Source organism: Syngnathus acus, chromosome 12, assembly GCF_901709675.1.
Source record: "Syngnathus acus chromosome 12, fSynAcu1.2, whole genome shotgun sequence".
Classification (NCBI taxonomy): domain Eukaryota; kingdom Metazoa; phylum Chordata; class Actinopteri; order Syngnathiformes; family Syngnathidae; genus Syngnathus; species Syngnathus acus.
The window spans coordinates 8,150,798-8,173,931 of record NC_051097.1 but is presented as its reverse complement, the minus strand read 5'-3'; the positions used below and the strand labels follow the sequence as shown (position 1 = coordinate 8,173,931).

Sequence of the window (23,134 nt, the reverse complement as noted above, 5' to 3'; positions counted from 1 at the left end):
AAATCTCTGTGCTGCGTTCCGGCGTATCGCTGACCATGAGGCCCGTGTTGGTGTCGCTTCCCCTTGTGGCCGTGCACCTTTTGCCGCTGCTGCTGCTAGCGGGAGACGCCTTTGAGCTGCAGGACACCATCCACGAACTGATTGAGGAGAACATCCACCTGCACGACCAGCTGGAGAACCTCACGCAAGCCCTCGCAAAGCTCCGGCACATTCTCTGGCATCACTCCAACGGTACTGCCTCCTCTGAATATTTTCTCCCTTAAAAATAATTTCTATTTGCCTTTAAAAGATGAATCTAAGAACTTTTGTTAAATGTGGAGCCCACAAGGGTAAAAGTATCTGTTCTGTGTTTCATTTTCTATTCATGTCATCTCCATCTCTAATCCTCCCCAGCAGCCAGCACTTATTGCTATGATCCTATAATCCACAGAATTAACTGTGATAAATCTCACATGGTATTTTACGCAATATTTACATCACATGACTTCAAACGATTGGCTCTACCTGTATTTTTATTTTGTCTAAATTTTATGCAGGGAGCTCAGTTATTTTGTTTTTAGCTAAATTGATTCAAATTAGAGCTTCTCAAAGCCCACAATTGACAAAGTTCTGCACATCTCCTTTGTAGACCCGACACATCACGAGCACCACGATCATCACAACGAAGACATCCAGCATCTCTGGGAAGAGTGGTCGCAGCGGGGTGTGTGTCCCATCATCATTATTATGATTGGAAAATGTATATTAATCTTATACTTCTACCATCAGGGGTGAGCGCAGAGACACACCTGCTTCTGGAACACACCTTCTGCGGGCGTGACCTGCATGGTTCGGCCGGCCCTCTCCACAGCAGGCCCGGTCTTGTCCTCTTGACCATTATGGTGACTTTGACCTGCATGGGATTATTCATGTAATAAAGCATTAACTCTTAGCTAGGATACATAGCAGGTTTAAATTCTTGCAAGACAAGTTGTCAACAAAAATACATGTGTATTTTAATGAGTAAAAAGTGTGAATATTGTGTCCATATTTTACTTCATATCATACATACAGCAATGATAAAATTACCAATCTGTATGCACGTCAAGAAGTTTTAGATCTTGTGGAAACCCGTGCAGAGCAGCAGGTGGACGAGGCCGCTGTGGGAAGTGAGAAAGAATGTCTCGTTTGTCTTTGTTTACATTCAGCAGTTTAGAAACAAACGTTATTTCTTCTTCATCAAGTTCATGCATTGGTGCAGACCCCATCCCACCAACCTTTGTATGATGTTTGCCACTTTTCAACTTTGAGCTCCTGACAATCCGAGATTCTCCACACACCCACAGTCCCTGGAGTCCCAGTTTAGTTCGCCCTTGAAGCCAGATAATGACCTCGATGAGGGTGCTAAAAATAAGGAACACATGCATGAATGGATAACGGGCGCCCTCTGGTGGCTACCAGTGGTTAAATAACAGCAAAAAAGCATCCGTTCAAGATTGCAGTCACGCGGCAATGCTCAGTTTGGAGATGACGCACAAGGTGTGCGTGTGGACCCTCTTTCCCATACTAGAATTTAACGTAATATCTATTTAGCATCATTTTATCGGCCGTAATAAGGTTCCTGTGATTATGATTTAATTGCATTTGGATTTGTCCTCCTTTTGCACCATCTGCGCCACCCTTTTCCCCGCGTCCTGCGGGGATGTCTCGTCATCTGATCCAATCTGCCTGATTTGATCTCTGTGAGGAGGCTGATGGACGATGCGCGGTCCGTTTGGGCCAAGTGGACACGAGCGCGCCTCCAAGTCCTGAATGCAGCAGCGGCGGAGAGAGACACCGACCAGGGTGTCACCGTTATTCCCGGATGCTGCGCCGCAGGATCGGATACACTGACCCGTCGTCGGGTAAAGACATCTTGGGCAATCGCTCCCTTTGTTTCATATTTATTTGCGCCTTTGGACTGGTGACTCTGTTACAGCAGATTCTCTATGGAAAAAACTACATTAAGAGGTAGGTGTTGTTTCACCTTGGACACATTTGCAGCAATTTGAGCAGTTCATTGCTTGAATGCTTAATGGATGTCTTCTTCAGGGGAAAAGCTTTTTAATGGCCGAAAGAGAACAATAGTGACCATCCATCCGTTTTTACCTCTTTCCTCCTCCCCCCCTGTGGCACAATAACAATTTCCATTGGGTTTCTTTTGATGCAGGTCAAGCATCACATTCATATCATACACACGCTGCCTTTGCGGCCGTGTATGGTAATGTCCCCCCCCTCTTGATTTTTTTTTTTTTTTTTTATAATTTATTGACTTTGCGCCTTTCTTCGACTGGTGGTACATCTTGCAGAGGCGAGATCTCAGCGTAAGTGATGATGATTTTCAGCTAGATAAGTCGATTATTGTGTTCATTTCTCATGTGCACCTCCCTGTAAAAAAAAAAAAACTCTTTGTGTATCCCAATATTACTAATTCCATTATGAGACGAGCAGATGTTGAGAAGAACCCCAAACAAATGAGCAAACGCCACATCCCAGATAAGTGACAGCTCTTATGTTTACATCAAGCAAACATAATGCGTTGCAGTCTCTTATAAGAGAACACACACGCCCCCCTCCCCTCTGCCATTCCCACCCCCCCACGCTCCCCACAGGCTGCTTTACAAGAATTCATGGTATCCAAAAACCTCCCCGATGGTGAGATTCATGAATTCAAGCATCCTGCACGTTATTATGGCGCTGGGCCCATTGGAAAGCGAGAAAGAAAGAAATAGTGGCAGGTGGGGAGATGGGGCGGTGGGGTACTACAACAACCAATGGGCTCAGCGGCGGCCATTTTGCTACAGTCTGTCTGCACACACTCTTGGGGGAAGAGAAATTTTTCAGGCCAGAGTGGGATGACTTGACTGTGTGTGTGTGCGTGTGATGTCATCTGACCTCTTGTGACCGTAGAGGTCAAAGCAGGTAATGGATTTATGATGACGCCTGACCTTGAGCGGTGTAACATAAAGTAAGAAAGTTCAAGTGTAATATATATATATATATATATTTTTAGACCTTGTTAATAATGACAGTAATGATAGCTTTGACATCACAGGAAGCGTCTGTGGATAACATCAATGTGTCAGGCTTAGAGTACTATTAAGACTATTTTTCTTTGACTTTGAAGGCCCATTAGAGTTGCTCAAGGCCAGACACGGGATCGTAAGTGCTATGAGCTAAACGGAAGGCGCTTTTTTCTTTTTTTCTTTTCGGACTAGTCCCTTACGGGTGAGTCGGCAGAAACGAACGACCTCGCAAAGTTTTTTCATCCGAGATGCCCGATTGATTTGTGAGGATGTCACGTTGATGGGATCATTGAGTTACACAGCTGCATTAGCGGCTCTGCAGATTTACAATGATGCTGAAATAGCAAAAAAACAGGCTGAGTGTTCTAACAGCAGAGAACAAGAATGAGTTTCTCATCAATATTTAATTAAACGTGACCAATATGTCACGTATTGTCTTCAAAATTCATAATATTCAAGACCTTTCCACCCAGAAGAGTGTAAACAGATTTTTGTGTCATTCTTTCACTGTTTTCTCGAGACAAACAGCTGCTCAAGCTGAATGTGTAAAGTGCGTTTGTGTGTGTTTGCGTACTATGTTGACGCGGCGGGTGAACGTTGTTTTCAGTTCTCTGTACGGCTCGGAACACATCGAGTACGTCAACGCAAATAAACTGACTCATTTTCTTGCTAGTGCGCAACAGTTTAGCCGACTCAAAGGGGACGAGACAGGAAATTGGAGCGGTCCCGTTAATTTCTCGGATGACGGATCTCTGAAGCCTGCCAGAAATGGAAGGAAAAGGTACTTTGTTCCCAGCGTCACTGAATGCACCACACCTCTAGAGAGCACAGTGTGAGCTATATTGAGAGGTCACACACACACACACACATGCACACACACACTTTTTTTTAGCCTTGCATGCTTGGAGCCAGCAGCAGAACTCCTCACAGATAAACATCATAGCAATATTTTTCATTCTCTGTTATGAAGTTTGCAGGAAGACGGGGACGGGGGGGTCGCGGAGGGGGAGGGGATTCCGTCACACGTTTAACTTCTAACCTGTCTGCATGTTGACAGATGTTTCCGTCAGCATTTTCAGCCAGATTCACAGATCGCCGTAATAGTCACACCCTGCCTAGCCGATATTAAGAAGAAAAACAAACGCTCTCACAGGTAGGCCCGTTTGAAGGCATTTCTAGTACATTCACAGAAAGCCCAGAATGCTCTTTTTTTTTTACTTCATTAAAGGGTAGCGAAGATACTTTTGTCCCCCGTGGTGGTTGCACTTCCAGATTTGCATGTCCACATCGACCCTGACCCCGCCCCCCCCCATCTCCAGAACTTGATGGAGCCTCCTGTCATTGTGTCCCATCTAGCACCCATCCTCAGTGCCTTGTGTCGTGTTCTGCACAGCTCTCGTGTGTGTACGTGTGTGTATGCCGCGTGTACATTGTGTGTACACGCCTCCCCGCCAGCGCCTTCCCTTCTTCACATCTGCATTGTCTCTTGGATTTAAAACCCTCTTTTTTCTACCCTTTATTATTGTTATGAGGCCCTCGTGTAATCTCTGTTTATCATTATGAATCCATTGTTTGGCGGAGAACCCAAAAAGCATGTATCCGAGAAAATATTTGGTGTGTTCTAGGGGTCCTGAACATGAAAAAAATAAAAATCCCTGACACCAGTCCAATCACCATTCCATATAATTATTGCTGACACTTGATTTACCAAAAATTGCATTATACCTTCTATCAACAAATGTCCCTGACTCATCGTCTACACTGCTGCCCTGTGATGTCATCGCACGCAGCATCCATTGCATGGAGCAGGGACCTCTGGCTTCATCCATACTAGTCAACAGTTGAATCACAACGTTGATGAAAACCAATCAGACTGACTTTCCTTGGAACGCATCATCAGGTGGATGTAAACGAACCAGCGTCACTGTTGATTTGTGCGATCTTCTACCCTGCATCTTGTTCTTTTCAATGCATCCCCTTTCTTTGTGTAACTCCTTAATGTTCTTTGGTCTATTTTTCTCCCCCATCGCATTTTGCCACGATGCACAGCCACATGCGACATGTTGCCGTGACGTCATCCACCCATCAGCCAATCACGATTCATTCTGAGAATGTAACTTGATCTAATTGCTGCTGCTGCTAAAAATATGACAAAATTAGACAGTAATGTGCTTGCATTCTTTTGTTTTGGGCCGGAACATTTATTAAATTTCAGCATTTTAGTGGGAACTGTATAAAAAAACAAAAAAAAAAAAAAAAAAAAAAAACCCCGGTGCAGGGAGTATACTGTGGTGGCTTGTATATCTTAAGAGTCACTACTTATATAAATAAATACACACATATAAATCACAAAATAATCCAACAAAATAATCATGTTATTATGGCACAATAAGTTAGAAAAATATCCTTCCTCTTTACCATAAAGCAATATTTGATCTCTCTGCCATTTATTCCAGTGACTGTGTATGACTTATGATCCCTTCAGGTATTTGGGAAACTACGACGGGCACTTTGAGTACAACTCGACAACATGCAAAGAGGTCAGACAGGAGATTATGGACGTCAAAGTCCTGACAATGTGAGTGACTTTAAAGGAGCACCTCAATTATACCTATATTATTTTACAGGCCACGGGCCAAAAGTTTCATATTCGTCTTGCAGGAAAATGTCAGTTCAAGGACAATCTATTTTGGGCAGAGTCATGGCTGATATTTTTTGCTGCTCTAATTTTTTTGCTCGGCACCCTCACGGCCCGTATCGGTTACCGTTATAACGTTTGCCTTGTGTTGTTCTTTTGTTTCAATTTACCGCCCTTTGTAGAAAGAATTTTCGGAAAGTACGCGGTCGTGGCTATCCTTCTTCACTCTCCAAGTCTCTCTGCCTGTCTGCCAGGGTGAAAACTTCGGATTTGTTTGAGAGATGGCGTAACCTGCAGGTGTGTAAGTGGGAGCAGAGCAAGGAGGAAACCAGCAACTTCAAGTAAGCGTCGCCGTGGTCACGACAATTTCAATAATCTCCGTTGAACTTGGTCGTTTTATGTTTTGTTCCAGAATGTCGCTGTCTCGTTGCTGCAATGCTCCTTCCTTCCTGTTCACCACCAAAAGGAACACCCCCGCCGGGAGCAAGCTGAGGTACGAGGTGGACACCAGCGGCATTCTTCCCATCACCACCGAAGTCTTCAAGATGTTCCCAGATGTGAGATGTGTAACCTGCTGCTTGGGTTTTGAAGCAGGACTTTTTTAAAAAAAAATTCTGGCCTTCCAGGATATGCCGTACTCCAAATCCCAGTACAAGAAATGCGCCGTGATCGGAAATGGCGGCATTATTAAGAACAGTAACTGTGGAAAGGACATTGACTCGGCAGACTTTGTGTTCAGGTAGGAAAAGACAAAATGTCATCTAATCTATCCGTTTGGCGAGCAATTTTTTTTTTTGCTCTAGATGCAACATACCGCCCATCAGCGAGAAATACTCTGCTGACGTCGGCACAAAAACAGATCTGGTAACGGTGAATCCCAGCATCATCACCGAGAGGTACGCTAAATCCCAAATCCCGTAAATCGTGCCTCTTCCTTAACACGTCATCCTTTATCCTCTTAGATTTCAAAAGCTGGAGAAATGGCGGCGTCCCTTTTACAACGTCCTACTCAACTACGAGAACTCCTCGGTGGTCCTGCCGGCGTTCTACAACACGCGCAACACGGACGTGTCCTTCCGGGTCAAGTACATGCTGGACGACTTTGACTCGCAACGCGGCGTCTTCTTCTTCCACCCGCAGTACCTGCTCAACGTGCAGCGCTTCTGGGCCGTGCAGGGCGTGCGGGCCAAGCGGCTGAGCAGCGGGCTGATGTTGGTCACCGCCGCCCTGGAGATGTGCGAGGAGGTGCACCTCTACGGTTTCTGGGCCTTCCCCATGAACCCGTCGGGCATCTTCATCACGCACCACTACTACGACAACGTCAAGCCGCGACCGGGCTTTCACGCCATGCCGCACGAGATCTTCAACTTCATCCACATGCACGCCCGCGGTATCGTGCACGTGCACACCGGGCCGTGCACGTGAACGCGAGACAATTTGAAGCTTGTTTTTTCACTGTGGTTTTCTTCTTAGTGTTGTTCTTGTGATGTTTTCTAGTGGCTCTGCTGTAAAGGTTGGTTCTTTTCTACTCGTTGCTGTACCCGTTCAAACGCGGCGGGCCTTTCTTCCATGTTGTGTATAAAAAGAAAAAGCCCAAATGTTATCTGGGGTTTAAAAAAAAAAAACAATTCCAAACGCAGCATCCAGTTGTCTACTTTTGTAATCAATTTGATTGTTCCCCCCCACGTTGACGGGGCGAACGTTTGAAATTGGCCTTTTCCAGTGGCCTTTTGGGGAAATGTGCAACAAGAGGCAACAATGGGATTTTATTTTATTTAATTTGACTGACAGTAATCTTTTGCTATTCTGCCGAGAATACTGAAAAAGAAAACGATGAATCAATAGTATTTTAAAAAAAAAAATTCCACAATTTTGAATCCTTTTTGACTCCATTTGTTTTGTTCTCCAAAGAATGCAGAGTTTCCACCGCAATAGTATTTTAAACTCATCTGACAATTTTAAAATGACAAAGAAATTGAATAGGTTCTGTTGAGATTAATGTACTACTTTTTTTCTGTCGAGAGATTTAGTGCCATCTGGTGGCATGGTGGGGGATTTCAGATTGAGTTAATCGTTCGACTGGAATTTAAGAAACATGAGTCGCGGGGGATTACTGTATTTCTCTCAAGTTTTATGCCATGCTGCCTTATGACATTCCATCCTCGCCATCCAATATGCAATCGACATCTGTATTCCTTAAGTTTTGCCCCTCAAAGCAATCAAAAGGACACGTCGGCCTCTTTTAAGACTCCTCGCTGTGTTATACTTCATACTCGTCGTCGTGCATGATAAAGCTTTTGTGCGTGGCTGCTTCAGTGCTCACTGAATTAAGTTTACACTCAACTCACAGAAACCTTTTTCGTCCAAGAGATTGTTCAACTAGTGGATGCAGGAATTGTAGTTCTTTCGGTTCGGACCGCTATAGTGTGTTGACATAATGTTATTATTTTAACGGCTGTCAGAAATGAGACCAGGAGTGACGATACTGGGACCACTCTAATAATCAGTAAAGGGGAACGAAACAGTGCTTGGCTCTGTGGAATTAAGTTTGTAAATAAAATGGTTTGCATTTTTGTCTTCTTGTAATGTTCTCTTTTATTATTACTATCATTATTATTGTTATTATTATTATTATTATATTATTTGTTCTCTATTATTATTATTATTATCATTAAGGTTCCAATACAAAATAACTAAACTACTACTGTATGTAAAATTAAAATATAGTAAATTTAAAATTTAAATACAATTTTACAAAATATGTCGGGCATTTTTTGGAAACTAGAAAAATATAATGTCAATGAGTGGTACGGCAACCATATCTATACTATGAGAAAATAGGATGGCGACTTTGGGTATCAAGTGGCAGCAATAAGCCTAATGGAGGGATTTGGATTTGGCTGCCATGGAGCTGCATCCAAATAAAAATGTCTGGTACCAAATGGCCCACGGACCCACATAGAAGGATGAAGTCAAACTATATCTTCTTTGTATCATCATGAAAATCCCATCCTGAATACAAGAGTGCCCGAGGAACGAGATTGTCGATTTACGACCGTTTCGAAAGCTCACCGGCGTAAAACCGTGCGGTGGGTGCGTAAGGGCAGCTAAAAGCGAGACACCCCTGTCCCGTAAAGCGATCCTGATGCCATGAATAATGGAGGGCGAGGATAAGTTCTCTCGGTGCAAGGCTCCTTTTTCACACGGCTTTCTCCCGACGGTCACGTGCCAAGGCGACTAAATTTTCACGAGTGCTACACGACGTTTGTGGTCGGTTTGTCCAGGTCGCTCCGAAGGCCACGGAAGCAGAACCTCCGCTTCAAATGAGCAGCCTCAGCTCCGGAGAAACCTCGGCGAGAGAGTGAAGCAAAGATGCCTTCCAAACAGAAACATTCGAGATTATTAGAAGAAAGTGAGGAGGTGGATGAAGAAGTGGAGGAAGCGCCTAAGTTGAAGAAGAGAAGCAGCAAAGGCGAGAAGACTCGGAAGGAAAAAAGTTCAGAGCGTTCCGGGTCCTCGGAAAAAGACAAAAAGAAGAAAAAGACCGAGAAGGACGAAGGTGAGCAGAACAACAACGAGACAACCGCCAAAGAAGACAACAGTGTGGAGGAGAAGAAGAAGAAAAAGAAGAAATCCTCCACGGAGAACCCAGACGAAGCAGACGCTGAGAAGAAAACAAAGAGCAAGAAGAAGAAAACGTCTCACAATGAGGGAGACGAACCCGCCGAGGAAGACTCCAAGAAGAAGAAGAAGAAAAAACCCAAGAAGGGATCGGGCGAAAGTGACGAGGACAAAAAGAAAAAAGGCAAGAAGTCCAAAAACAAGCACGTGGACTATGCCGCCATCTACCAAAGCGAGCTCCTCAACTACCACACCGACTCCTCCGACGGCTACGAGGACGTCTATTACAAGAAGAAAGGTGAGCTCCACTTTGCTAGTCATGAGAAGTCATCAAGTACAAATTTCATCTTTGGAACTAAATTCTCTTCTTCTGGTTCTAGTCTACGAGGTGGTGGCCATCACCGGTGACGTGAAAGGAGCCGGGACGGACGCTAACGTGTTTGTGACGCTTTTCGGGGAGTTTGGTGTTACTCCCAAAGTCCACCTGGCCAGCAAGTGAGCAGATTTTTTTATTTATTTAAATTTATTTATTTAAATGTATTGATTTACATTTATTTCATTTATTTTACATTCTGGAATCTGTGTGGATCCTCGGAAGTTGAACTAAGAGAGTTTTTTTTTCTTCTTTTTTTTGGTTTAGGGTTAGCAACTAGCCAAACTGTTCCTATTTATTCATGTAAAGTAACTAATGACTATTTTCTATTCCTCTTTTGGTCTTTTCAGCACAGAAAAGAGGTACTTTGAAGGTTTCAAATTCTGTTGTTGGCTTGTATTGTGCAGCACTGTATGAGAGAGCACTCCTTGTTTGTTGATTTATTTTTAATTGAATATCATTTTCACATGTTCTCACTGCTGAGCCTTCTGAAAAGAGGCTTGGTTACCTTAGCAACGGGATGCTCTCTTCGATACAGTATATGGAGTAAGGCGGAACTACGTGACATGGCTGGTCTTCTTCCCAATTCTGGAGTGAATGGAAGAAGACCACGATGTCTTTTATTTTTTATACCTTTGCAGACGATCAAATAACCGCCAGGCAGTCGCACATTGATTGACCCGATCGGGTTACCGGGCGGCGCAATCCTGACTTTATTGTCGCCCCATGCGGGATCATGTCGGGCCACACCTTGAGTTGGGCGTACGCGTGACGTGTATTCAGCGAGTTTCACCTTACTCCCATTTGTACCGATAATCGGGTCGCGCCTGTATCGTGTGACTAACACGATACGGTCGGCGGCCAGCGTGCAACGCTTTGGACATTCAGTGGAACTCGGCAGTTGCATGAATTCCAAAGTTTGCTTTTCTTTCTGGAATCACTGTGCCGTTCCGACCTCCCTCACAGCAGATGGCGGATGGAGGGCGCTCGTTCATGTGTGTCGGACAGCCTTCCATTCTTCCGTACATGACACCGTGCGCTTTAATTATACAAGCCTTGCATGTTGGAGATGCCAGTTCAGGACAGACACAGTGGAGCCTCTGAAGTTCTGCTGAAGAAGTACACTTTAGTGAGCATCATCTGTGCAGTTTTGTTTTTCCACACTAGCTTGACTTCAGAGGTTCCACTGTACTGTGTGCAGCCTTAAAAAAAAAAAATCCACGGCTGGCCCCTCAAATATGGTCGTCTCGTTATTATGCTAGCCACAATGCTAACTCCTTCCGTTGCAGAAGCCGGACTGCTTTTGAAAAGAATAAGACGGATGTTTTCCGCATCAAAACGCACAACGTGGGTGCCCTCAAGAAGCTCAGGTGAAGTACAAGTTACGGCTGGCTGAAAAATAGATAATAGAAAAAAATTCACGGCACTATTGATTTCTATGCGTAGGATCGAGCACGACAACACTGGCATGAATGCCAGCTGGTTTTTGGACAGGGTGGTGGTGACCGACATGAGCCGGCCTCACCTGCGCTTCTACTTTGCCTGCAATAACTGGCTGAGCCGCGAGGAAGGCGACAATCTTTTTGTCAGGGACCTGCTGGGCAGCCTCAACCAGATGGACGTCCCCAAACGTGAGCCAAACAAAGTCCTCATATCGAATGTCATGAAATTGTGTCCTTTTCATCATTACAGTAAATAAATACATAGTAAGCGTGTTCACCGCCGACATGAAGGGAAGTGGAACTGACGCCGACGTCTTCCTCAACATCTTTGGAGAGCACGGCGACACGGGTGGGTAAAAACCTTTCTTGACTAACATTCACGTTCATCCTCCTAACGACTTTCACGACTCGTTGAAGGGGAGCGGCGGCTGGACAGCGACAAGGACAATTTTGAACGCGGCTCGGAGGACAAGTTCACCGTCGAAGCTCCCAACCTGGGCAGGCTGAGGAAGATCACCATCGGCCACAACAACAGAGGTTCATCCGCTGGATGGTTCCTCGATAAGGCACGTGCTATTTCGTTCTAAGCTCCTTAGCTCAATGCTAACAGTTCTCCATTCAGGTTGCAATCGATGACATCGGGAATAAAGGAGTGTACGAGTTCCCCGTCAATCGCTGGTTTGCTATGGATGAAGACGATGGCAAAATCCAGAGAGACGTTCTGGTCGGCTCACTGCAGCCAATGGGTGAGCCAACCGCTCGGCCTCAACCTGAGCGTTTCCGTCATCAAGGATCATTGTGTCCGAGTCGATGTAACGATTCGATTCCGTCAGGAATCGTGTACAACGTTCAAGTGATGACGGGGGACGTGCGAGGCGCGGGGACCAACTCTAAAATCCACATGGTTATGCACGGCTGCAAGGGCTTAAAGAACAGCGGCAAAATCTTCCTGGAGGGCGGCGCCTTTGAGAGAGGCCTCATCGACATTTTCAACGTGGAGATCTGCGAGCTGATCAGCCCTCTCAGCAGGGTCACCATCGGGCACGACAACGGGGCCGTGGGCGCCGGCTGGTACTGCGAGAAGGTACCAGGTGTCTCGCACACGCGTTGCTGAAATGCTCTCATACTTGCTGATTTCTTTTCCAACACTACTAATATATTCTTGCACTTCACTGAACATTCGTCTTTGACTAAAATGCTCTCACACACACTCATATACAAAAAACCTTCACGTCACATTTCTTTTTCACACAATTCTGAAATCTCTCATTCATACATCCTAATTATTTAATAAGATAATTTTTTTGCATTTTTTTTTTTTTACAATGAGTAAACTAAAAAATGGTGGTTATTTTCATTTACTGTTTTGATTTATAATTGTATTTACTATTTTTTCTGTTATTATTCGCAAACAATTCTTGACCAAAATGAACTAATAAATAGTATTTCTAACATTGCTTATTTTACTAATATTTGTCTGTTTCCAGAAATCAAACCGACCCATTGTTTACTCAAATAAAATCGGTATTATTTGTAGGATTTGATGAAATGAATTGATTTTAAAAATAAGAAAAATGAAGCAGGCCATCTGCGTGATCCCAACATTGCTCACCTGTGTACTTGGGTGCCATTTTTCCTCGAGGTGGTCATCTACTGTCCATTCACGGGGGTGGAGCAGACATTTCCATGCGGGATGTGGCTGGACGAGGACGAGGGCGACGGTCTCATCGAGAGGGAGCTCTACGAAATGGTTTCTCTTCGTCAGAGGAAACAGAAGAGTGAGTTTCATCGGGGTATAGACCGCTGATGAAATTCTAAAAGTTTATTTACTTACTGGTTTGTGCTACAGAGTACCCCTGGTCCTTGTGGATCTGGACTTCGGACTTAAAGGGCGCGGGTACCGACGCCCAGGTATTTCTGCAGATCTACGGAGAGAACGGCAAATCGGATGAACTCAAACTGGAAAGCAACTCGGATAGTTTTGAACAAGGCCGTCTTGATAAATTCATGGTAATCTCCGGATTATCTATAATCATTGACTGCTGAAATGACTTTGAGTTGTTTTTTTTAAATCCTTTTAGATTGAATTGCCAAACATTGGACGACTCCTAAAACTGCGCATCTGGCACGAGAAGAGGCATCCGTTTTCTGGCTGGCATTTAGGGAGGGTGAGGGATTTATAGTTCTTGGCCAAATTTGGCCTGTCAAAAAATTTCTGTGACTGTTTGCAGATTAGTTTACTGAAGACCCTGACGATGGAGAAATACAAGTTTGAATGCGGACGTTGGCTGGACATCAACGAAGACGACAACGAGATCGTACGAGAGCTGCCGGCGACGGGAACTCTTTGCGGGGAGCCGCTACCTTGTAGGAAAACGGGTTTTACGACGACCCGCGTTTTGGATTTATTTGGAAATTAACAAGTTTTGATTTTATGGCTTAGTGATGAAGTATCGCATCACCATCTGCACGGGCAACGTCAGCGGCAGCGGCACCGATGCCAGCGTCTTCCTCAATGTCGTCGGCGACCTGGGCGACACCGGGGAGAGACTCATGTACATGAGCAAAAATAACGTCAACAAATTCGAAAAGGGCAACGTGAGTAAGCGGTACGGCTAACATGAGCGGCGTTCGGGTCATGTCATGCTTTTTTTTGTATTTCCCTTCAGCATGACGAGTTTCTCATCGAAGCCGTGTCCCTGGGCCGCGTCCACCGGGTGCGAGTCGGACACGACGGGCGCGGAGGAGGCTGCGGTTGGTTCCTCGATAAGGTCTTGGTGAGGGAGGAAGGCCAGCCGGAGTCGTCGGCCATCGAGTTCCCGTGTTACAGGAAAGGCGGCCGTTTTGTGACTCAATGCATCGTTGTGACCTGAGCTCAGAGCACGTGATGATATTTTCAGTCGACATTAAGTGGCAAAATACTATTTATAAACATAATCGTACGTAAAAAAAATGAAGTTATCAAATTAATTCTACATGAAATTAACTTTATCGATCGTGGCTCAATGCAAACGACAAGAAGGTATTAGTTCCATGTCATTGCTACTAATTCTCTTGTTCTCCTAACACACCTAAGCCCCATGACCAGCTTTCTGCGTTTCCAAACAAAAGATCCAAAAGACCCGATAAGTACGGTAAATTGGGCCTGCGCGGGTCAGACGGCTCTCCAGTTGCATGCTATTAAATTGTTGGGCAGTTGATGGATGGGTCTCACCTTACAAATAGGCACTAAACGCAGCTGTCTCTTTCGGTAATCGGAGCCCAGCAGCCCGAGAGTAGCGCCGGGTTGCATCTGGAAAGTGTCTTGTCTGGTTTCTGTTATTGGGATTGATCATTTAATAGATTGATTGATTGCTTTCCCCCCTCGGGCCAATTATGGTTGAACGAATGTGTCTCCAATCAGGTGGTTAGACCGCAATGAGGATGACGGGCAGATCGTTCGCGAGTTGGTTCCAGCCGGAGAAGGCCTGCGGTTGTTCAGTGAGTACAGTAATCCCACATCATGACTAACAGACATTTGCAGAATGGGGGCGGAGCCAAGGTTCATCTGGGTTTTGTTTCAAAATCAATTTATCTGTTGGCTAATTATTTTTTATGGTATCGTTGCGTGATGAGATTCACGGCAGGGCTTGTACTCACCCCCCCCCCCCCCACCCCCTTGCAGATGTGAGCTACCACATTGCCATCAAGACTGGTAGCGTGAACGGTGCCAGCTCCGACTCTCGGGTGTTTGTCAAGCTGTATGGCGAGAGGGGCGACACCGCCAAGATAACCTTGGCAGTCTCGGACAACGACCTGCGGAACTATTTTGAAACCGGTCGCACCGACATCTTCACCATAGAAACTTTTGACATCGGAAAGGTAAGCTCAGAAACATCCACCTGTTTTCCCATTGTTATCTGAGGTCATGAAAAATATCAACATTGTCTAACCTGGGCAGATCAACAGACTCCTCATCGGCCACACCAATGAAGGCCTGCGAGCCGGCTGGTTTCTGGACAGTGTTCAGATCTCGGTGCCGGTCCAGGGCAAGCAGTACATGTTCCCAAGCCACCGCTGGCTCTGCAAAGACGAGGCTGATGGAAAAGTGGAGGTGGAGATCTATCCCAGCGAGATCCTGGAGATGGAGAAATGTAAATAATCAATGATGTGGAAGAGCGGCGACTTTGCGATGGATCTCTCTGGCTTACAATCATCTATGTTCGGCGACAGTGATCAACTACGAAGTGAGCGTGGTCACAGGGGATGTGCGCACAGCCGGGACCAACGCGAACGTCTTCTGTCAGATTTACGGCAACGATGGAAAAACAGAAGTTCTTCCCCTGAAGAGCCGCTCCAACAACTTTGAACGCGGTACCACAGAGATCTTCAAGGTCGGTATCGAGTTCTTGTGTTCAATGTGAAAAGTTTATTGACGGTAGCTAGCTACATGAGGACTTCTGCCACCGCTGCTAGATAGAAGCTCAGGATGTGGGTAAGATCTACAAGCTGAGGATCTACCACGACGGCAAGGGCATTGGCGACGGCTGGTTCCTGGAGTCGGTGGACATCAAGCGCCTGACGACGGCCATGGTGCAGGTGGAGGTGAAGCGGGAGGGCACCAAGAAGGATAAGAAGAAAGACAAGAAGAAGAAGAAGAAAGACGAAGAGGAGGAGGTGGAGATGGTGGAGGAGCTGCAGGAAGTGGTGGAGATGTTCAGCTTCCCTTGCAACCGCTGGCTGGCCAGGGATGAGGAGGACGGCGAGATTGTGGTCGAGCTCCTGACCGATGACAATGAAGATCTTGAGGGTAAACGTAGCGACGAGTACTCAAGGTTACTGAAAACGTCACACGATTATCTTTTTCCACCCGGCAGTGAACTCTTACGACGTGCACGTGTTCACGGGGCATCCGTGGGGGGCGGGGACCGATGCCAAGGTTTACATCAACGTCTATGGCGAAATTGGCGACACAGGCGAGCGGCGCCTTAGGAAGTCTAACAACCTCAATAAATTTGAGCGGGACCAAGTAAGCTAACCTCTGCAGCGACCCCGGGGGTAAAAAAAATATGCACCTTTTAATTGTGTACGTGTGTGTGCGTGACACAAGGAGGACGTGTTCAGCATCACGGCCGTGGACCTGGGCACGCTGAAGAAGCTGAGGATCCGACATGACAACAGCCAGGCCGGGGCGGGCTGGTTCCTGGACAGGGTGGAGATTGTGGACAACAAGGATGAAACCACGTAAGTCAATCACAAGAAATAATAGAATATTTTGAGCATGCTGTAAATAGTTTTAAAAAAATGATCTAAAACGACAACAAACATGACAATGCTACAGCACCACCATGTGGCGAGAAATGGTACATACCCATTCAAAGCCGACCTTTCCTATTGGTGTCAAGTCTTTGAAAGGAAGTCTGAAAGTCAGACAATTTTTTTAGAACGGTATATAGTAAAAATAGATGATGCAAATAATGTGTGTGCTCTTTATAACCCTTCATCTAATGTATAAAGCCATAATCATTAGAAAAGAACCTGACCACGCAGGCCACTGTGCTCCAGGTACTTCTTCCCGTGCAAGCGATGGCTGGCGGTGGACGAAGACGACGGGCAGCTGGCCAGGGAGCTGGTCCCCGTGGACGAGGCCTTCATGAAGAAAGGCGACGATGAGGACGATGATGGCGACTCTGAGGCTACGCTGGGCTTGGAGCAGAAAGGTGAGGACATTAGAAATGAAGATGAATATGATACTGAAGTGCGCTCGACATTACAGCCATGTCCACCACGTACACGGTGAGGATAAAAACCGGGGAAAAGAAGTACGCCGGGACGGACGCCAATGTTTTTATGACCCTATATGGAATCAAGGATGACACAGGTGGGAGGCTTCATTAGGTACACTTTTTCAGCCTATATTGAGCCAAATCAGATATTTTATATCACGGCTCACCAACTAAAATATACACACACTTGCCTCTGAACTTTATTATCGTCTGAATGCCAGGGATCATAAATTTGAAGGCCTCTAAGACGCACAAGAACAAGTTTGAGCGGGGCATCATCGACGAGTTCACCGTGGAAGCTGTGGACATCGGGCCGCTCAAGAAGTTACGAATTGGACATGACAACCACGGTACAGCCACACAAACTTGGATGTTTTAATTCACATTTGTAGGTATGGGGCAGAGGTAGAGATGAGAATTAGCAATTTCCATTCCTTTACCAGTACTTTTCTTTCTTTCTACGACATAATTGATGTAATTTACATTATATAGTAACCCCCCCCCCCCCCCACCTCCATTTTAGGTGTTACATTCCAGATTACCCACCAATAAGTGAAATTCACAATATTGAAATATTCTGTTTAGATACTCCCTCGGAATGTTTTCAAAGCATTTACAACAGTTCTTAATATTTTTTAGGGTCTTGAAACGCGCTTTTTAAAAATACAAACGCGTAATATATTGAGCGATAGCAAGAGAGATGGATAACAAAGATATTGTACAAACAGCCATTTTCGTTTTTTTTCTCGACTAAACAAACTTCTCATCTCACAATACACCAATTATCATGCCCGAACATGTACCTTATAAGATGAATTTCGCTCGGCAAGAAGCACAAAGCAGAATTACAGAGGATGCTTCACTAATTGTCACTGAAATTTAAATGGCGCCGAAATTCTTCCTGTTGTCATTCTTCTTCTTCTAATTGTATATCGTCTCAAATAACTCTGTCGCCACCTTGTGGTTGACAGTGGGGCTACACTTGATATCAATGAGAGTCAGCTGTTAATAGGAAAATGATAATAATAAAATGAAAAGCCTGCAAAATGGGAGGACCGTCAAGCTAGAAAAAGCAATCCAGTGGGATTTACTGAATTTGATATAATAATAAAAATAAGACATGTTTTTATGATGTTTTGGACTCACCTGTTTTTTGGGTTTGGTCACATTACTGTGAATGTGAGCAGGGGGTGGTTCAGCAGGCTGGTTCCTGGACTGGGTGGAGATTGATGCTCCTTCGCTGGGGCAGAAACTTCAATTCCAGTGCGGCCGCTGGTTGGACAAAGGCGAGGACGACGGCGCCATCTCCAGAGATCTTTTTCCGAATCCTCTCCAAACAGAACTTTACACACCATGTGAGATTGCCGCTGATAAATGTTCTTCCATTGGCGGTGCTAGAGAGGGGGCTGTTGGGCCACGATCCCCCCTGAGGAAAAAAATCAGATATTTGATCCTTTTTTTTCTTTCTAGTTGTCCCTTACGAGATCAAAATTTTCACGGGTGATGTTTTTGGAGCGGGCACGGACGCAGACGTGGTTGTTGTCCTGTATGGAAGAGACGCCATGTGCACGCAGCAGAAGCGGCTGTGCGTCAACAAGAGGGAGAGGATCATGTACTTTGAGAGGGGAGCCGAGGACATGTTCATTGTTGAGGTACGCTGATACTGAAATCATCACCCTATCGTGGAAATCTGAAGTTTACATTATATTTACATTTGCTCACTGAAGCTGGAGGACGTTGGGGAGGTCATTGAGAAGATCCGCATCGGTCACGACAACCGCGGCGTCAACCCAGGCTGGTACCTGGATCGAGTGGAGATCCGACGTCTGCTAAAGAAGGGGAAGGTGCGGTCCAGATCCCGTAACGGTACTTAACGCATCTCACTGAGGGACCAACTTGTGTCGCAGGGCTCGGAGACGGTCATCTTCCCGTGTGAGCGCTGGCTCGCCAAGTCGGAGGACGATGGGGAGACTGTGAGGGAACTGGTGCCCTCTGACATCATCACCGAGAAGCTGGCACGGGACGGGAGTTTGAAGATCACGGAGGTGGAGGTGGAGGACGCCCTGGAGAGTACGATAAACACACCACAAGACCGTTAGCATATTTTCAATCTTCTGATTGACGTGTGTGGTCTTCATTTGACCTCAGCACATACATACAAAGTGTCCGTGATGACCGGCGACATGTACGGGGCGGGCACCGACGCCAACGTGTTCCTCACCATCTACGGCGACCTGGGTGATACTGGCGAGAGGAAGCTCAGCAAGTCGGAGAACAACAGCAACAAATTTGAGAGAGGATCCGTAAGGAAACAACGACAATGAAGACAAATAAACAAAGTTGTGGCAGTGAAAGTTCTCGTTTTCACAGGTGGATAAGTTCACCATCGAGGCTGTGGATCTGGGGCAGGTGTTCAAGATCAAGATCCGCCATGATAACAGCATGATGAGCCCAGACTGGTACCTGGACCAGGTGGAGGTTCTCGACGTGGACACAGAGGAGGTCTTCCTTTTCTTGTGCGAACGGTGGCTGTCCCGGAAGAGGGAGGACCGCCGCATCCAGAGAGTTTTCTACATTAAGGTAATTTCGAGTTCCGAAAGAGGTTGGGGAGAAGTCATCTTCTCAACGTACAGTTCTTTCAGGGCTACGAGGGGGTCCGAGAGAACCTGAGTATCAAGAAGTCAACCTTGAAGAGCATCGACAACAACATGAACAAAAAGAGCAAAAAGAAGGAAGAGGAGGTCGAGGAACTCCCTGGTGAGGAACGTCAGTATTCCCACGAAAGACCTCCAGATGTTAAGCAGAACTTTCCCACGCAGTCATACCGTACCACATCACACTGTGCACCGGGCTGGAGCGAGACGCCGGAACCACCAGCAGGGCCTACGTGATTATTATCGGAGCCAATCACAGCCGCACGGATAGATTGTGGTTGGATCCGCCGGATGGGATGAAGGGCCTCCAGGCCGGATCTATGGAGAGCTTCGAGTGCTACGGCTCAGACGTGTGGGAGATCATAAAGGTCGAGGTGAGGTTCAACCCATCGTTTAATCGAGAATCCTAAAACCGAGGCCACGACCCGAAATCTCCTCGCAGCTCGGCCATGACGGTGCCACTCCCGAGAGCTGCTGGTTGGTAGATGAGCTCTCCGTTGCCGTGCCAACCAAAGGGGTCAAATATATCTTTGCTTGCGCATGCTGGCTGGCCAAAGATCGCGGTGACGGCCTGACCGCCAGAGTTTTCAACATTCTGGATGCAGAAGCCGTTTCCATTTCCCAGAAAGTACGCAACAACTTCTGATATTCACAAATTAATTTTGTATCGAAAGATCTGAAGTGTCGTGGTCCTCTCACAGGTCATTTATGAAGTGACTGTGGTCACGGGGGATGTCCAAAACGCAGGAACAGACACCAAGATCTTCATGACTGTGTTTGGTGCCAACGGCAGTACTGAGGAAATGTTGCTGCGGAAGAACGAGGACAGGTGAGACCCCAGAATGAGACGTCCAGTTAGAAGGTATCGTGGGAGTCATTTTTTCACCTGCAAATTGAGTTCCTCGACTGATTTTTAGGTTTGAGCGTGGTCAGGAGGACACCTTTAACATGGAGATAGATGACATCGCTCCTCTCAGGAAGATGAGGCTACGTATTGACGGCTCAGGCAGCAGACCGGATTGGTTCCTTGATACGGTTGGTCCACCATGAAATCCTTAGCCAGGTTCCCCACCTGAGCTTCTTATCAAACGACGGACCTCTCCAGGTGACCATGAACAACCTGACCACGGGGGAGGTGTCTGTGTTCACCTATGAGGAGTGGCTGTCCAGGACATGTGGACCCCAAAGGACCATGATTTGCGAGATGGCTGCAGTGGTGGATGAGGAGACCATGGTGGAGCTCACCACTTATGTGGTTCAGGTCAAGACTGGAGATGTCACAGGTGTGTCTTCATAGTTAATGTCATGGCAAGGGTGACTAATAGCCATTTCAGATGATGTCTCCAGATTAGAGCTTTTCTTCTCTCTATTTATGAAACGGAGTCTTTGTTCTTGGTGACTTTCCATCACTGTTGCTAATCAATACAAAAGCACTGTGAGACGTTTGACCTCAAGTGCAGCATTGTGACCTCGGGTAGCCGCTGCAAGCCGAGACGCAGTCCCGCCTCGCTAATGAGCGAGGCTGGTGAAGAATCTCGTAGGCGATACACAGCATCCGCTAATGGCCTCCTCCGGGAGCTTCATCACGATGTGACGATGTGACAGGTCGAGCCACATCTGTTAAGATCACTTAAAGCAAGACGGGAAACGATTCAGACAGAACGCTGGCATTTGACTCTCCAGTCTTCTTCTTAAAAGTCTCTTGCCAAAGCAATGAATAATTCATGATGAGAATTTAATGCTGTGAGGCAGACTCTTTCTCGCCTCACCTCACCAATCAATTAATTGGTCCATCGGTGTCAGTTTGGCTCGGATTCAGTGTCTCGTCTCCTTCAGGGGCCGGTACCGACGCCAATGTTTGGATCATTATTTTCGGCGAGAACGGCGACACGGGGACCTTGGCGTTGAAAGAGTGCAACAAGTCCAACAAGTTTGAGCGAAAGCAGATGGATACCTTCCGATTTGTAGACATCTTGAGCCTGGGTGACCTTTCCAAAGTCCGAGTGTGGCACGACAACACAGGTTAGAAAAAGACGCCGACTCACTTGAGGTGGACTTCTCATCTTCTCCCTTCGCATGCAGGCCTCGCTCCAGGATGGCAATTGGACTACATCGACGTGAAGGACGAACTCATGGACAAGACCTTCCGCTTTCCCTGCGACCGCTGGCTCGCCAAAAACGACGGCGACGGGCAGATCATGAGGGAGCTGCCGTGCGCTAACAACGAATACTTGGACCTTGACGAGAAAACCAGTAAGACTTTTTTTCCCATGATGTCATTCAATGTTACTTATCTTTCGTACGCTCTCCCAAAGAGTACGAAATTTGCGTCACCACTGGAGACACGGCAGAGGCGGAAACCAAGGAGAACGTTTGGATCGTGTTGGAGGGGAGGAAGGGCCGATCAAAGGAGTTCTTAATGGAGAACTCGTCGAAGAAGAGGAGGTTTTTACGGTAACATATGAATAAAGTTATTTGGGTTGTTCGATGGACCATACCACTGCACTTTTTTTTTAGGGGAAACGTTGACAGATTTGAGTTTACATCCAAGAACCTGGGCGACATTGTCAGCATCTGCGTTGGCCACATATCCAAGGATGGGAAGAAAGTCAAGGAGGAGCTTCACTGGCACGCGGAGGAGGTGGTGGTCACGGAAAGAGAGCTGGGCAACAAGTAAGGTCCACGTTTGGAAAGGCTAATTTTGTGGGACGAATGTTAGAATATTTCTCTCCAGGTACATCTTCCATTGTGACGCCCTCGTCCCGTTGTCGGCCAAGAGGGACGACTTCTTGACCTTCGAGTGCACCAAGGCCATCGAGAGCTTCGCCAGCAAGGCCCGAAGCCTGGTGCCCGTCAAGTACGAGATCATCGTCATCACGGGCGACGAGAAGGGAGCTGGCACCGACGCCAACGTCTCCATCACCGTCTTCGGCTCCAACGGTGATTCGGGTCGGCGGCAGCTGCGGCAGAAGTTCCGGAACCTCTTTGAGCGGGAGCAGACGGATCGCTTCCTGTTGGAGATGCTGGATATGGGAGAGTTGCAGAAGGTGAGAGTGGAGCACGATAACTCGGGTCTGCATCCTGGTTGGCTGCTGGATCGCGTGGAAGTCACCAACACCGCCAATGGCGTCACCACCATTTTCCTGTGCGGGAAGTGGCTGGACACTAAAAGGGCTGACGGGCAGATCGTCAGAGTCCTCTACCCCAAATACTGAACAGCTAAATTCACAAGGGGGGGGGCGGAGTATGGCGTAATTGTTTCATTCAGCCAACTGAGTATTTATCAATGGGGGTCGGATTGTTTTTCTTCTGTAAAGTTTTTCACAGACATTTGTTTACATTGGGAAATGTGACAAGAATTTACATTTTTACTTTTTTTGTTTGTTTTGGTCAGAAAAAAAAAAAACTATGTGCCAATTTTTTGAAGCCCAAAGTCTCCAAAAGAGTTTCCCTTGCTTTGCTGGATTGTTGAGTTTTGTATATGTCATTAAAAAAAATTGAATTTTAAGGCTTTTATTCCACATGTGAGTCATTAAAAACCAAATCAAATGATTAATAAAAAAAGTTGCAAGAATAAACAATTTTTAACATCAATTT

The 23,134-nt window shown here is 46.3% G+C and overlaps 2 protein-coding genes across 7 annotated transcripts; both read left to right on the top strand.

Moving 5' to 3' along the window:
• The first annotated feature begins 1,474 nt into the window (after positions 1–1,474).
• On the top strand, positions 1,475–8,256 carry st8sia5 (ST8 alpha-N-acetyl-neuraminide alpha-2,8-sialyltransferase 5). Of its 6 annotated transcripts, none has more exons than XM_037265939.1 (9): positions 1,475–1,989; positions 3,718–3,825; positions 4,102–4,197; positions 5,530–5,622; positions 5,937–6,023; positions 6,095–6,239; positions 6,309–6,421; positions 6,486–6,578; positions 6,645–8,256. In XM_037265939.1, the coding sequence occupies exons 1-9, from the start codon at positions 1,844–1,846 to the stop codon at positions 7,105–7,107; spliced, it is 1,344 nt and encodes a 447-aa protein (XP_037121834.1). In that variant the 5' UTR covers positions 1,475–1,843; the 3' UTR covers positions 7,108–8,256. The 6 variants fall into 6 exon arrangements, with proteins under 6 accessions (XP_037121834.1, XP_037121833.1, XP_037121836.1 ...); XM_037265938.1 differs by having other exon boundaries at positions 5,865–6,023; XM_037265941.1 differs by lacking the exon at positions 4,102–4,197.
• Positions 8,257–9,014: 758 nt separating this feature from the next.
• LOC119131630 (lipoxygenase homology domain-containing protein 1-like) lies at positions 9,015–23,089 on the top strand. Its single transcript, XM_037266233.1, has 42 exons — positions 9,015–9,601; positions 9,684–9,798; positions 10,027–10,038; positions 10,966–11,046; positions 11,123–11,307; positions 11,369–11,467; positions 11,536–11,684; positions 11,741–11,864; positions 11,952–12,202; positions 12,761–12,896; positions 12,968–13,128; positions 13,200–13,286; positions 13,350–13,485; positions 13,562–13,716; positions 13,788–13,945; positions 14,519–14,598; positions 14,783–14,979; positions 15,059–15,251; positions 15,331–15,491; positions 15,574–15,907; positions 15,975–16,126; positions 16,208–16,341; positions 16,663–16,817; positions 16,874–16,978; positions 17,105–17,233; positions 18,071–18,238; positions 18,354–18,535; positions 18,611–18,727; positions 18,791–18,953; positions 19,032–19,186; positions 19,254–19,463; positions 19,526–19,640; positions 19,703–19,911; positions 19,980–20,165; positions 20,239–20,366; positions 20,455–20,572; positions 20,643–20,820; positions 21,374–21,559; positions 21,620–21,790; positions 21,853–21,991; positions 22,055–22,210; positions 22,272–23,089. The coding sequence occupies exons 1-42, from the start codon at positions 9,055–9,057 to the stop codon at positions 22,750–22,752; spliced, it is 7,098 nt and encodes a 2,365-aa protein (XP_037122128.1). The 5' UTR covers positions 9,015–9,054; the 3' UTR covers positions 22,753–23,089.
• Positions 23,090–23,134: the final 45 nt, after the last annotated feature.

Bases quoted from the DNA above. Each gene is read 5' to 3' on its own strand.
- st8sia5 (XM_037265938.1), top strand. From the start codon at position 1,844: ATGCTGCGCCGCAGGATCGGATACACTGACCCGTCGTCGGGTAAAGAC. The intron at 5,623-5,864 runs GTGAGTGACTTT...CGCCCTTTGTAG, and splicing joins GACGTCAAAGTCCTGACAAT to AAAGAATTTTCGGAAAGTAC. The intron at 6,240-6,308 runs GTGAGATGTGTA...CTGGCCTTCCAG, and splicing joins TCTTCAAGATGTTCCCAGAT to GATATGCCGTACTCCAAATC.
- LOC119131630 (XM_037266233.1), top strand. From the start codon at position 9,055: ATGCCTTCCAAACAGAAACATTCGAGATTATTAGAAGAAAGTGAGGAG. The intron at 13,287-13,349 runs GTGAGGGATTTA...GACTGTTTGCAG, and splicing joins CTGGCTGGCATTTAGGGAGG to ATTAGTTTACTGAAGACCCT. The intron at 21,791-21,852 runs GTAAGACTTTTT...GCTCTCCCAAAG, and splicing joins GGACCTTGACGAGAAAACCA to AGTACGAAATTTGCGTCACC.